Here is a 15,512-nt window from a genome sequence, read left to right as displayed (position 1 = left end):
GGGCACCTAGTGTCAAGTAAGGGCATTGAGGTGGATCGTGCAAAGGTTTATGTGATAGAAAAGCTACTACCCCCCACTTCCGTCAAAGCAATAAGAAGTTTCCTTGGCCACGCCGGTTTCTATAGACGGTTTATAAAAGATTTCTCCAAAATTGCTAACCCCTTGTGTAAACTGCTTGAAAAAATCACCCTTTTGTGTTTTCTGATGACTGCAAGGTAGCATTTGAGGAATTGAAGAAGAAATTGGTGACTGCATCAATCATAGTGGCCCCTGACTGGGGGCAACCTTTCGAGATGATATGCGATGCAAGAGACTATGTTGTGGGAGCAGTTCTTGGGCAGCGAAAAGATAAAGTCATGCATCCGATCTACTATGCAAGTAGAACCTTGAGCGGCACCCAATTGAACTACACAGTGACAGAGAAAGAGATGCTAGCTGTGGTGTTCGCATTTGATAAATTCAGGTCATACCTGATAGGCTCAAAGGTAATTGTTTACACTTACCATGCTTCCCTCAGGTACCTAATTGAGAAAAAAGAGTCAAAGTCGCGCCTAATTCGATGGGTGCTACTGCTACAAGAGTTCGACTTGGAAATCCGGAACTGAAAGGGAACAGAAAACCAAGTTACTGATCATTTGTCCAGGCTTGAAAGAGCGGAAAAAAGGTTGAGGTGGAGGAGATCATGGAGACTTTCCCAGATGAACAACTCTTAGCAACGAGCCTCGAGGCTATACCATGGTATGCAAATATTGCAAATTACTTGGCAAGTGGTATTGTTCCCTATGACTTGTCTTCCGTGCAAAAGAAAAAGTGTTTTCGTGATTGTCGCATATATTTCTGGGATGAACCATATTTTTACAGGATTTGTCTTGATAACATGATCCGGAGATGCATTCCCGAGATAGATCAATCTTCTGTTTTGCAGGCATGTCATGCTTCACCATATGAAGGACATTTTGGAGGTGTAAGGACAACGGCTAAAGTGTTGGAGTCAGGTTTTTATTGGCCGATGCTGTTTAAATATGCACACTTCTGGGTGTAAAGTTGTGATAAGTGCCAATGGACGGGGAATATTTCCCATCGACATGAGATGCCCATGAACCCAATTCAAGAGGTAGAAGTCTTCTATGTATGTGGAATCAACTTTATGGGACCATTTGTCAGTTCATATAATGACAAGTACATACTTGTAGCGGTGGACTATGTCTCGAGATGGGTAGAAGCCGTGGCACTTCCAACAAATGATGCGAAGGCAGTTATTGGTTTCCTGAGAAAGAACATCTTCACCCGATTTGGCACTCCAAGAGCTATCATCAGTTATGAGGGCACCCACTTCTGCAACCGAGCCTTTGCAAAGTTGTTGGAGCAATATGGTATTCGCTATAAAGTTGCTACTATGTATCACCCACAACTAAGTGGGCAATTCGAGGTGTCAAACAGAGAAATCAAGAGTGTTTTGACCCAAACTGTAAATGCTACTCGGACTGATTGGGCGAGAAAATTGGATGATGCGCTATGGGCTTACCGCACTGCATTCAAAACTCCAATTGGTATGTCACCGTATAAATTGGTGTTTGGAAAGGCATGTCACTTGCCGGTGGAGTTAGAGCATAAAGCCTTCTGGGCGTTGCGACAATTAAATCTGGACGTGGAGGCCGCTGGAACTAGTAGAGTCACAGAGCTGCATGAACTTGACGAGTTTCATTACCATGCTTTTGAGAGTACAAGGTTATACAAGGAAAGAATGAAACTGGTGCATGAAAAAAATATTCTTGAGCGAAATTTTAAATCGGGAGACGTGGTACTATTATTCAATTCGAGATTGAGGTTGTTTCAGGGCAAATTGAAGTCAAGATGGTCAGGACCATTTCGTGTGCTAGAGATTCATCCCACCGGAGCCGTAGAGATTGCTTCAGAAGATGGCTCTTGCAAGTTCAGAGTCAATGGTCACAGGTTGAGAAATTATTTGGGCATGGATGAGACGAAAGTAGTATCGGTGACTCAATTTCTAGAGCCAACAATATTGAGCGAGCCTTAAGTCGATTGCATGCATCGTGCCGCGATGTTAAATCAGGCGGTTCATGGGAGGCAACCCATTGTAATGTTGTATTCGTCATGCCGTGACGTTAACTAAGGCACTCATTAGGAGGCAACCCAATTCGTAGTTGATTTTTAGTGTAGTTAAAATTTTTCTGTTCGTTTTTAGGAACTAACATGTTTGCAGGTAATTTTAGCAAGTCGTACACTGCACTTCGTGTCGCCTGGTCCTCAACGAGTTGGGCAAGGCGTTAAGCCTCGCGTCGCCTGATGAAAAGCTCATGTGGGAGCTTGCCTCGCGAGGGAAAAAGCGAGGTGCATCTTGCGTTAGGACTCGCACCGCATGCCCAAGAGCTCACATTTGAGCTTGCCTCGCGAGGGGTATAGAGAGGAAGCAACCTCGCGTCGCCAGGTAAGTGCATATTTTTGGTTATTTTAATTATTTTTTCCCTTATTTCTTTTAACCCCCTCCCTTAAAAATCTAACCTAAACGCCCAAACCTCAGTGCTTACAAAACACACTCAAGAACTCTGCCAAACCCCCTCCCTCACAACCCCATTGAAGACAAGCAATCTTCTGCTCTTTCCTTTACCTGCAACATCAATTCAAAGGCAAATCCCTCCTCTTAAACATCTAAGGTATGAGTTCTACCTCCATTCTTTGGCAATTTCGAGTTGGGTGAATGCATGACATTGGACACAAATTTTGGGGGTTGTTTTTCATTGTAACAATGTGTTTGTGTGTCCCAACCCCATGAACCCCATAGGAATAGTGTTGCTATTGTGTAAACAAGTGGTAGTACGGAACTTCCAAGACGAGTTGGAAGGGTGAGGCAATCCCTCACCCCTACAAGCACTCCCATGGCACTAGTGCATGCTAAGTGTTTGTCATAATGCCTCAAAGGAATTCTTCGTCCCCATTAGAGCCCGAGTCTTCAGGTCTATAAGACTAGTGCTATATAGTCGTGCACCACTTTAAAAATTTTGAGTGTGGGGTGGCTCACTGGAAGCTCGCTGCTTCAAAATTGGATGAAGCACCCGTGTGCCATTGCTTGATTCTCATACTAAGAAACAATGAGGTGAAGTCTGAGTAACCTCGGAAATTGTTGATAATAATGTGTTAAACTCTTAAGTGTGAGGTGACAAGACCATGTTTTGACATGTTGCAATGCATCTTAAACTGATTCATGCTCACTTGTGTAGGTACGAATATGCCTCCAAGAAAAGACACCGGCAAAGGCAAAGCCACATCCACTGCTCTGTCTAAAGCTAAGGCTCCCTTCGTACCTCCCCCGAAGAAGAGAAAATGGGAGAAGCTACTTTCAGTCAAGATGAAGGACTGCAAGCCATGGAAGCTATAGCAGCCACTCGTCCACAACCTAAAGGACAGCGGGAGTTTGGACTCAAAAGCATACACCCACACACTAAGGATTGGTACAGGCGTTGTAGGCCAAAACATGTACATCCAGAAGCTGCTATTCATGAGCGTCGCCTACAAGCCAAGTACCAAGCAATTTGGAGAGGCATCAATGAGTTGGGGTTGAGTTATGTGTTAAAAAATACAGGGGGATATAAATCTCAATCTGGTTCGGGAATTCTATGTCGGGTTTGATCCAAAGGATCCAGAATAGCTGGTGTCGATTCGTGGACGGTTGATAGATTTTTCAGCTACGGCAATATGTAATTTCTTAGGTGCTCCGGATGTTCCTCAGGATCCATTGGACTACTTCATCGCCCGTCCTACATATCAAGAGTTGAGACACACTATTTGTGGTGTCAATTCTGTGGCAGCTTGGGTTCGGGATAAGAAAACAAATCGGCACAAGAAATTCCCTAAGAAGAAAATGAGGGCAGAGGCTCAAGTATGGATGATACTGATTAACACACGGCTCCTACCTTGCAATCATGACACACTTATTAGCCGTGAGAGGACGTGTGTGCAATATTTCCTCAAGACGGGTTAGAAGGTGAATACGGGTCATTTGATCCGCTACCAGATGACCCAAGTGAGAATTAGTATGAGAATTGATCGAATGCCCTTTGCAAACATGTTAACGCAGTACTTGAGACAGGAAAAGGTGGAGGAGGAGAAAGCTTTCGATCACATCATTGATCAGACCCTACGACTAATGGATATTACAAGTGTCCGGGTTAAGGAGGAGACTGCTATGCCATCAATGACATGTGCTGAGAGCAATGCTAGCGATGACGGATTTATGGCCCATTTTTATGGGATGATGGACTTGCAGCTTAGGATTGGGGGACGTTAGGCCACTACAGAGGAGAGGGCCATATTGGAGGAGCGTTTACCGCTCAATGCTCATGCTCAACAACTGGTTGGGCTTGGTGATGGCTACAGACTCCTAGAGGATGAGAATGTTAACACACCTGAGCAGTCCGAGGCCGAGACGGAGCAGTTAGATGATGATGATGATGAGGAAGCAGAATATGAGGAATGGGCAGCCTTTGAGGATGAATGCGATGACGAGGCTTGATCAGGGAGTTTTCCTACACCCTACTCATTATTTTCAAGGTTTTGTCAGTTTGTGTATGCACTGAGGACATTGCATGAAAAATAAGTGTGGGGTGGTAACTTGAAAATATTAGTCTTGTTTTAGTTATTTGTTTTTGTTATAATGTACTAATTTTGTTTTAGTTAGTGTCGTCTTAGCCTTTTATAAAAAAAAATGATAAAAATATGTAGTGTCGTCTTGCCAAGTAGAAACAAATTGGACTCTTCCCGACGATGGATCTCTTAGACAGTTTTCTTAAGAGAATTAAGTCTAAAGAAAAAAAAATCAAAAAGATTTTCTTGTAGGTAGTGTAGTAATTCCCCCTTGGTTTTTCTTTGGGTCACGATTCTTTCCCAAGCATTTTTAGTTGAACCGGGTGTAGTTAGTTTTAATTTTTAGGAGTAGAAACCACTGGGCTATGAATTGAATTGCAGCGATATCTCTTGACTATGTTATGCCTTGAGAATAGTGAGTACTCTAGTTATGACGCTTAGGCTCAGATTTTGACTCTAGTATAAGTACCTTAAATCATAGATTCTTAAATTTGCTTAACTGCTTTGACTGGAGTGTCATGATAAAATCAATCCTGAGTGAGTTATGTGCCATGTCTGTGTGAGATTTGCATGTATTTTGTGCATTGCAGTTGATGTCTAGAACTTGCCCCGTGTGTGTGCGAATCAAAATAGTAGTCTTGTTCAGTGTGGAAAGTGATATAGGCATTTCTTTGTTGAGCCAGATATATACAGTTTACCCGCCTAAATGTCATATAACGTAGTTAACCCCTTTAAGCCTGTAATCTTATTTCTTTGGTAACCACATTACAAGCCTTACCCTTTGTTTAAATTGACCATATATTTGAACCTTGTCACCTCTCATGAGCACTTGAGTTGTGATGAATTATGTAAAAGCTAAAGTGTGGGGTGGTGGTTTGACTTTTGAGTGGAACAAATGGAATAAGGAGAAAGGTGCACCGTTTTGAAAAGAAAAAAAAAATATATCAATAAAAGTCACTTGGATTTAAAGAAAAAGAAAAAATATACATATAGTTGTATTGTATGAAAAATAAATCTTGATGGTGGTGGCTAGTGATGTAATTGTGCTTAAAGGAGTATGGGGTAATATACATTGAAGTAAAGGTGTAGTTTTGGTTTGACATAAATATGGGCTTGAGTGTTAAGGTATATGTATTAAAGTACTTAAGGGAGGTATATTCACTCATATCCAAATGTATCCTACCCGACCCGCAGCCTACATTACAACCAATTAAAGTCCTACTTCATCCTAGATTGAATGAGCTCGATTAGTAGAGTATTATACTACGGGCAAGCCTATGGTGCATCATTTGTGGCATATGAATGTTACTTATGAAAGAAGTGAATTCGTCCCATCTTGAGTTCCTACGGTCTTAAAAATTTATTATGTGTGGAACTAATCTCTTTTGTTGTGTGAGGGTATGTGATTCATGACGGAAAGGTAATGTCATTGACCTCCATGTTAGAGTAAGTAAGTGAATTGTGAATAATGCATGGCATTTGTGAGTCAAATCTTGAGGTGAGCATGTTACACCTTTGTGCTTAGTATATTTTAAAGATTCTTGGTGTGATGAGTTAAGAGAATTGCTTAAAAAGGTCGTGACTATAAGTGTAGTTTGATTGCTCGAGGACGAGCACTGTTTAAGTGTGGGGTATTGATGTGTGGCTATAATTCCATATTTTAGTACATTATTTACCTTATATTTTATGTGCTTTAATATTAAATTACACTTTATTTGCACGTAATGGAGTCTATTTTATGTGTAGGTACAATGGAGGTGAAATTAGAGCAAAAGGAATATTTGAAGTAATAAGTGTGCTCGAAAACAATGGAAAGAAGAAAGAATGAATTGAGTAGTGAAAAGATGAAGAAGCTGGCGAGGCTAGCACCTGAGCTCGAGTGGAAGCTGGCGAGACAAGCCTTTGAGCTCGCGTGGGAGCAAGCGACGCGAGGGATAAGGCGAGGTTGAGCTCGCGTGGGAGTAGGCGTCGCATGGTCTGGGGCGAGGTGCATCTCGCGTTGTGCCTCGCGAGGCACGGTCTGAGGCGAGCCTGATTCGGATTTTGAAGGCTTATTTCGTCTCCTGTTTTGACTAGTACTTGGCTTATATCGTTTAGGTCTTTTTCTACACATATAAATAGACACAAAACACTACTTTTGGGGAGTTTTTGCGACCGGAGACAAGAATAGCTCGTGGAACACCAGTTGGGAGATAGAATCATCGATTTCTACATTCCTTCATCTTTACTTTGTAATTTATTTACGTAAAATACTTGGGATATTGTTACTATGAGTATGTTTAGCTAAACTCCTAATCTAGGTTTTTGATGGAACCTATTGGAGGATGATTTTCTTGTTACGTTAATATAGATTTGCCGTAGTATTTTCTCTATTTGTTCAACTACGTTATTATTGTGGTTGGTTGAAGTGCTCTCAATCGACAGTGCCTAGTTAGTATGTATTACTTGGAATAAAGTGCATATTTAGGTAGTTGTTGAACAATATCACTCCTAACGTATATGAGGGATCAATACGGGAGGTTTAAAGGTGGGATTAGGAATAACGGAACCTTGGTGCGATCCGAGTGAGCTGTAACTTAGTGCTAACTAGCGTAATTCGGAAGAATATGTCTAGTAAATTGTGGTAGTTACTAAGGAGAGAATTACGACACTCAGAGAGCTCATGATCGGTAGAGAAAACTTAGGCAAATTTATAGGAAACGTAGCGAAAAGGAGTCCGACAATAAAAGAAATCAGAACCTTAGATCATTCCAAATCTTGTCTACAACCTGTTCGTAGTTAGTTTTTAATTATTGCATTTTCATAACTAGATCTTTAGTAGTAATCATCCAATTTGTTATTTAAATATTTCTGAATATTGATTGCGTGAATTTATGCGAGTCTAGTAGTTGTGCTTAATAGGTTAATTCCCTGTGGGATTCGACTCCGGACTTATTAACCGGAATATATTTGCAACGACCGCTTAATCCTTTTTATTAAGCATAGTTGGGCGTGATCAACTAGCTAGCTAAAGATGGCAAATATTGCAGTTCGCTTTGCTGCTTACTGCAAAAATGTACCTCTTGTTTGTGTGAAAACATCACCATGTCAATGTTTGAGTGTGCGTTCAAATAATTGCTATCCCTAACTAGATCTGTCTTCTTTTGTTCGCGTACCTATTTCCTTTTTGGGTCTTTAATTCGTGTAACAATTAACTTATTTCCCACTGCATATGGGAAAAATAATACTCCCTCCGTTTTAATTTATGTGAACCTATTTCCTTTTTAGTTCGTGTAAAAAAGAATGACCTCTTTTCTTATTTGGAAACAATTTACATTTATGTAATGATTTATAGCCACACAAAATATATGTGCCTCATTCTACACCACAAGTTTAAAAGTCTTCTTTCTTTTCTTAAACTCTATGCTCAGTCAAATGGGTTCACATAAATTGAAACAGAGGGAGTATGTTTCTACCGGTTCAAGCAAGACTATGATAGATATTGAACCTTGCAATTGGTACGACAATGTGCTAACTGAGATACTAGTGGAAAAAGAGAATATAGGCGTCCAACCAGGCCAATTGGTACGACAAAGTAGGCGTCCAACCAGGCCAATGTCAACTTTTCAGTAATATATTTTGAAATGCCAGAATCCGTAAAACATCTAATTCAATTAGATCTTAATGGTGTTACTACAACTAGGAATAGTACTAGTAGTAACTAGTGTCAATGTTATCAATAATTTGGCCATGTTAGAACAATTCTGCTTCCACTAGCTCAAGATGTAGTAGAGTCAGTCCAGTTATGTCTCTGTCCAGTCCGTTAAGGACTTCTATGTGTAATGGTTTTAAAAAAAAAGGACTTATCAATGTTCAGGCTTCGTTGTGTTAGCTTATATATTCTTATTATGAATTTGTCTCAAACTGCCTGAGGAATTTGAAGGGTTCATGAATTGTCATTAGGACAGCGGTCCACGGAATGCACCACTTGAATCGGCAAACAACCGAGCCCTTGGGATCTTCTTCAATCCGAGATATGATGAGTCGACATCGAGATGACTTCGTCGATTAGAGCTCTTGAGAGTCATCAGCCTGTTATTCCCGGTATACCTTTGATTCCTTATAATTAGTGGCGGACCCAGAATTTTTATCAAGCGGGTTCACAATGCAAAGAAGCAAATATACAAAGAGGTCAACAAAAACTATATATTAATAAAATATATTATTACAACTGTCCTCTACGAGTTTTCATTTCCTGAAACGTATTCACAATAGTCTCATCAGAAATAATGTTAAATATTTTTCTTTCTACATAAGGTACCAAACAACCGCTCATGAATTCGTCATTCATTCGATTTCGCAATTCACTCTTGATCAACTTCATCACCGAAAAAGTTCTTTCAACTGTAGCAGTGGCAACTGGTAGAAGCAAAGCAAATTTCACAAGGCAAAATACAAATGGATAATTTAAATGCTTCTTTGTCTTAACTAGTATTTCAGAAAGATCAACAAGTCCTTGTAGATTTGAGAACCTTTCATCAACATCACGAATATCAACAATATAAGTTTCATGTTGATTCTTGAGCGTAACCATTATATTTTCATCAAAATCGTCAGGATACAATTCAGCCATCATCAATATCTTATTTATGTCAAAACTGAAAAATGAATCAACTGGATTTAAGCAAGCTACTCAACAAGCAAGTTCGTTGTCACCTCATTAAAACGAGCATTGAGTTCTTGAACTTGCCAATCAATAATCTTAAAAAATATATCAACACGATAGTGATGTAAAATAGTATAATCAGCAACTTTACGTTGAGATCTTCCGGAGTTAACATAGAAGTCATTAAAGTTTGGTATTAAAATATTATACTTGACACAAAATGCAGACACCTTATCAATAAGTGAATCACATTCTTCTTCTCTTAGCTTTTGCAACCGTTTCTTTGCCACTTCAACAAGTCGAATAGTATTTGCAATATCTTGCTCCTTTTTTTGTAAGGATGTATTAAGCTCATTTGTGATCCCCAAAACATCTCTCATTAGGTACAACATGAAAGCAACCTCAAATGTGTACGTATACGCATATTCAAACCGAAAAAGAATTTCTCACTCAAAACCAACAACAACAATCTGAGATTTTCCATAACTAAAGAGAAAAGGTGCTTAACTTCTCAATATAAGCAAATTTATTACTCTCAATTTCTCACCTTTTCCTATTTTTCATTAAGATTAAAAATTATATTAAAAAAAAATATTTAACATAGAATATCTCAAATTGAAATTGAGTTTCTCAGCCAAAACCCATTAAAACAATCTGAATTTTTTTTCAAAGCATAAATTATAAAAATCTGCAATATAAGCAAGTGAAAAACCTAATAGTGACAATTGACGGGCTGACGGTGAGAGACGGAGAGAGGCGACCCAACGAGATTCGAGAAGCGACAGTAGCTTATGGCTAATGGTAGAGACGACTATGAAGCAATGTTCTTTGAAATTGAACTACGACAAAGAGAAGAAAGCACATAGAGGTGAAGGAAATTTATTGGGATTAAATCTTTATGCAAAAGAGGAATGAATACTAGAAATGGTTCTTATTGTTATTGATTACCTGATGAAGCCCTTTGTCGTTTTTATGGGAAAAGAGACCTATATTAAAAAAAATCAAAAATAGAGGGCATATGCAACTGATTGGTTTTGAACTCAAGACCATGTGGAAAATTTGAACCCTCTTTACCAACAGGCTAGGCAATTTACTTGTTAAAAGTGGGTTCAAAATAATCTTTATACCATTACGTTTTCGAAGACAGAAAAAATATACCTACATACACGGTATTATTTTGCGATGAACCTTCTTGACTCCATGTGGGTCCGCCCCTGCTTATAATAATAATAATAATAATAATAATAATAATAATAATAATAATAATGTTGATTTATAATGCTAGCTAACTTAAATTAATTAAGTCATGTTTTAATATCATTGCCATATCATTTACTGTAAGCTAATTATGAATAACTTCATAGTTTTAATTAACATCGGTTGCATGAAATTGATTATATCCATCTGGGTCATCAACTTCGTTCTGTTTATGCAACGACGAAGTGGATCACTAATAACTTCCTTTTTTTCCCTTCAAAAGATAATATTTTATATAAATATTATTACAACTAGGGACTCTTCTAGTGGATCATTAATTACTAGGTCAATCTGTTGTGTTTATAATGCTTAATATTTCGAAGAATACAGAATGCTCCCACACCAGTTTCTACATTCAAGCTTGGCTAGCCCGTAACTAGTAGTAGAAAAAAATGAAGGAGAGCTTGTTTGAATATGCTAACAATAAGTAAGAAGTTAAACTTGACATTTAAGTTTGGGTAAGAATTGGAGGTCATCAATTAGCCATCTTGCCAACAATTTATATGCTGCTTGTGTCGAATGAATTCCGTCCCAACTGATGTGAACATTAGGGTCAGCGCACGCTACAACTCCTGGAGCTCCACACATTGCACTTGCGTCATAATTATAATCTACTAATCCACAACAAGTTTTCTGTAATAAGTTTTTGTCAAATCCTGCAATGTATTTCAATCAAGATGAAGTTTGTAAATGCATATGCCTTTCTTAACTTAATTTGCCACTTATAGTAAAAAGATATAATAACAAACTGATTATTGAGCACTTGCCAAGACTAGCAGCATTTTGTAAAAGCTACAAATAGGCATTGTAGTAGTCACCATAAATCAGTGTAATGTTTGGATACTCTTTCTTCAGGTCATCAATGGCTTGTTGCAAGTTGATGATTGTAGAAGATTGCCAAATTATTTAAATCGTTCAAGCAATGATATTCATCGTAGGCAGTTGTGTTGTTGGTTATGAATTGCGCTAGCTAAATTGGTAAACAACCAATTGGAAAATTGCCTGGGACTACAATTCGAGTTGCCCAAAACCAATGACTCTCTGAATTCATTAGGAATTTCAACAAAAGAAAATAGTCAAGAAATTAAAGTGGTAACTAGAAAACCTTTCGTCGTCTACAAATGTAGTCATTGTAAAATGTAAAGCTATATTCAAATACAAGAACCATTTACTAATAATTTAAAGGCTAACCCAAAATTAAAGTGAAAGCAAACTCACTTTAACAGCATTAATTATGGTCTTAATGATTTCTGGGACCATGATTCTCAACTCTTCCACCGTTTCAACAACAACAACAACAATAACAACCCAGTAAAATCCCATTAATGGGGTCTGAAGAGGGTAGTGTGTATGCAGACCTTACCCCTACCCCGAAGGAGTAGAGAGGCTGTTTCCGAAAGACCCTCGGCTTCAGAAAATAAAAAGACAAAAGGACAAAAGTAGACAATATTAGTAACACCACAACAATCATAGGAAAAATAGGAACACCATGAAATCCAGAAGAAAGATGCAAAGTAAAGAGAGACAATATTAGTATCACCACGGCAATCATAAGAAAAATAGGAACACCATGAAATCCAGAAGAAAGATGCAAAGTAAAAGCGATAGCTAGTAAATAGAACCTGCACTAAAAAACGAAATAGTAAGACACAACATTGCCACTAGCTATCTTAGACAAAAACCCTACATGGCTAGTCCCACAATGGTACGAAGTAAGGCACGACTCAACTACCTCCTAATCTACAACCCTAATACTCGACCTACACATCTTCCTATCAAGTGTCATGTCCTCGGAAATCTGGAGCCTCGCCATATCCTGCATGATCACATCTCCCCAATACTTCTTCGGCGTCTCTCTACCTCTTCTCGTGCCCTCCACAACCAGCCTCTCACACTTCCGTACCGGAGCATTTGGGCTTCTCCTCTGAACATATCCGAACCATCTAAGCCTCGCTTCCCGCATCTTGTCATCAATGGGAGCCACGTGCACCTTCTCCCGAATATTATCATTCCTAATCTTATCTATCCTAGTGTGCCCGCACATCCACCGCAACATCCTCATTTCTGCTACTTTCATCTTTTGGATATGTGAGGTCTTAACGGGCCAACACTCAGCTCCATACATCATGGCCGGTCTAACCACCGCTTTATAGAACTTATCTTTGAGTATCAGTGGCACTCTCTTGTCACACAGGACTCCAGATGCTAACCTCCACTTCATCCATCCTACCCCAATACGGTGGATATCCTCATCGATTTTCCCTCCCCCCTGGATAACCGAACCAAGGTACTTGCCGCTGCCTATACTCGGGATGACCTGGGAATTAAGCCTCACATCCACGCCCACTTCACCTGGCTCAACGCTGAACTTACACTCCAGGTATTCTGTCTTCGTCCTGCTCAGCTTGAAACCCTTAGACTCAAGAGTCTGTCTCCAAACCTCCAGCCTCTTGTTAACACCGGCTCGCGACTCATCAATCAGAACTATGTCATCGGCGAATAGCATGCACCATGGCACATCCCTTGAATATGGTTTGTTAACGCGTCCATCACCAGGGAGAATAAGAACGGGATGAGCGCAGAACCTTGGTGTAACCCCATTACAACCGAAAAATGATCAGAGTCGCCTCCTACTGTCCTAACCCGAGTCTTAGCCCCATCATACATGTCCTTAATCGCCATAATGTAGGGAACCGACACACCTTTTGCCTCCAGGCATCTCTAGAGAACTTTTCTAGAAACCTTGTCATACACTTTCTCTAGGTCAATAAACACCATGTGCAGATCCCTCTTCCTCTCTCTGTACAGTTCCACCAACCTTCTAACAAGGTGTATAGCTTCTGTAGTCGAACGACCCGGCATGAACCCGAACTGGTTGTCAGATACAAACACTGTCATCCTCACCCTCGCTTCAACCACCCTCTCCCACACTTTCATGGTATGACTCAGTAATTTGATACCCCTATAATTATTACAACTCTGGATATCACCTTTGTTCTTATACAATGGAACCACCGTACTCCACCTCCACTCATCCGACATCCTCTTCTCCTTAAAAATAACATTAAACAACCTAGTCAACCACTCCAAACCTGCTCTTCCCACACACTTCCAAAATTCCACGAGAATCTCGTCTGGCCCGGTCGCTCTACCCCCTACTAATCTTACGCATAGCTCCCACGACCTCCTCAACCTCGATACGCATGCAGTACCCAAAGTTACGGTGACTCTCGGAATGTTCCAATTCACCTAGCACAATATCCCGATCCCCTTCTTCATTCAGAAGTTTATGAAAGTAAGTCTGCCATCTCCTCTTAATCTGGGCATCTTCCATCAATACTCTACCATCTTCGTCCTTGATGCATCTCACTTGGTCCAAATCCCGAGCCTTCCTCTCTCTCAACTTGGCCATTCGGAATAACTCTTCTCCCCATCTTTTTCCCTAATTCCTCATACATACGACCATAAGCCGCAGTCTTAGCCTCCGTGACCGCCAGCTTAACCTCATTCCTAGCTGCCTTATACCTCTCCATGCACACTCCCCTCTCTTCCTCACCTATGCTCCCCACTAACTTTAGGTACGCCGCCTTCTTCACTTCCACTTTACCTTAGACCACTTCATTCCACCACCAGTCTCCTTTGTGCCCACCAGAGACGCCCGTCGAGACCCCTAACACCTCTCTCGTAACCTCCCTAATACAGTCTGCTGTCGCTGATCACATAGTGCCCGCGTCACCACTGCTCCTTCAAGCTCCCATAGCCGACAACTGCCCTCCAACTCTTGGGCTTTATCCTTAATTAAGGCTCCCTACCTGATTCTTGGTCTTCCTCGAGTAGACCTTTCCTCCTCTTTAATATAATACCAACGTCCATTACCAAGAGCCTACGCTGCGTCGCGAGTATCTCACCCGGAATTACCTTGCAATCCTTGCACAACCCTCTATCACACCTCCTGAGGAGGAGATAGTCAATCTGAGTCTTCGCCACCCTATTTTGAAAAGTAACCAAATGCCCCTCCCTCTTCCGAAAGCTAGAGTTTGCAATCACCAACCCAAAAGCCTTAGCGAAGTCCAACAACGATGTACCTCCTCCGTTCCTTTCCACAAAACCAAAGCCTTCATGCACCTCGCCCTAACCACCAACGGTCGACCCAATATGCCCATTGAAATCCCCTCCTATGAATAACTTCTTGGCAGGCAGAACCTGGCGCACAATCTCATCTAATCCCTCCCAGAAACCATCTAGGCCCACATATGGTGCATAGGCGCTAACGACGTTTAGGGTGCACTTTCCAACCACCAACTTAATAATCATCAATCTATCATTCACTCATCTAGCCTCAACCACAGACTCTCTAAGTTCCCTATCCACCAAGATGCCCACTCCGTTGAGATCGTCTCCTCCTATTTCTCCAACTAGGAAAAGAGATCTAGTTCTTTAGATTTTCTTGGCAATCTAGCAGGACAATTAAAACACAAAAGTTAATGCTACTTTCCGTTAAGAGAAAATAACACTGTATACCCGCTCTCAAAATAATTAGCTTCTTGAGCAGAAGGTGGTTTTGAAATGAGAAGACATCCAATCAAGTTGCACATTTAATGAACTATCTGTCTCCCAATCGACAATCTTTTTCTTTGTCAAGATTGAAGCAGGTAAAGCAGTACGTAGCTCCTGCTACTGCAAAATTCACACCATGTGTAAATTTGCACTTCGAAGCAAGTAAGGATTAGGGAAAGGAAGACCAGATTCCAATGCAGCGAAAACACCTTTTTCCATTTCGTACATAGATTTTTAGAATTTAAGTTCCACGCATTGATAGTGTAAAAAGTATTACACAATACTATCCAAGGTAAATTAAACATTAGCAATTAATATCTTAATACAAATAAGTAGCCTAAAAACTGATCACGCCCAACTATGCCTTATAAAAAGGACTAAGCGGTTGTTACAAATATAATCCGGTTTATAAGTCCGAAGTCGAATCTCACAGAGAACTAAGGTTTAGCTA

General features: G+C 40.2%; 2 protein-coding genes and 1 pseudogene across 2 annotated transcripts; 1 reads left to right on the top strand and 2 right to left on the bottom strand.

Annotated features, from left to right (window-relative positions):
* Window positions 1-682: 682 nt before the first annotated feature.
* LOC104099593 (uncharacterized) lies at window positions 683-2,038 on the top strand. The gene is made up of 2 exons (XM_070194036.1): window positions 683-995; window positions 1,194-2,038. Exons 1-2 carry the CDS (start codon window positions 683-685, stop codon window positions 2,036-2,038), a joined length of 1,158 nt encoding a protein of 385 aa, XP_070050137.1.
* A 6,768-nt stretch (window positions 2,039-8,806) lies between these two features.
* On the bottom strand, window positions 8,807-9,627 carry LOC117272970 (uncharacterized). The gene is made up of 2 exons (XM_033657020.2): window positions 9,332-9,627; window positions 8,807-9,239 (listed from the first exon to the last, which is right to left on the bottom strand). The coding sequence occupies exons 1-2, from the start codon at window positions 9,625-9,627 to the stop codon at window positions 8,807-8,809; spliced, it is 729 nt and encodes a 242-aa protein (XP_033512911.2).
* A 1,312-nt stretch (window positions 9,628-10,939) lies between these two features.
* Window positions 10,940-15,280, bottom strand: LOC104099584 (GDSL esterase/lipase At5g03980-like; annotated as a pseudogene).
* Window positions 15,281-15,512: the final 232 nt, after the last annotated feature.

The sequence above is a fragment of the Nicotiana tomentosiformis genome, chromosome 1 (genome assembly GCF_000390325.3).
Source record: "Nicotiana tomentosiformis chromosome 1, ASM39032v3, whole genome shotgun sequence".
Lineage (NCBI taxonomy): Eukaryota > Viridiplantae > Streptophyta > Magnoliopsida > Solanales > Solanaceae > Nicotiana > Nicotiana tomentosiformis.
This window is presented reverse-complemented; position numbering and strand designations above follow the sequence as displayed.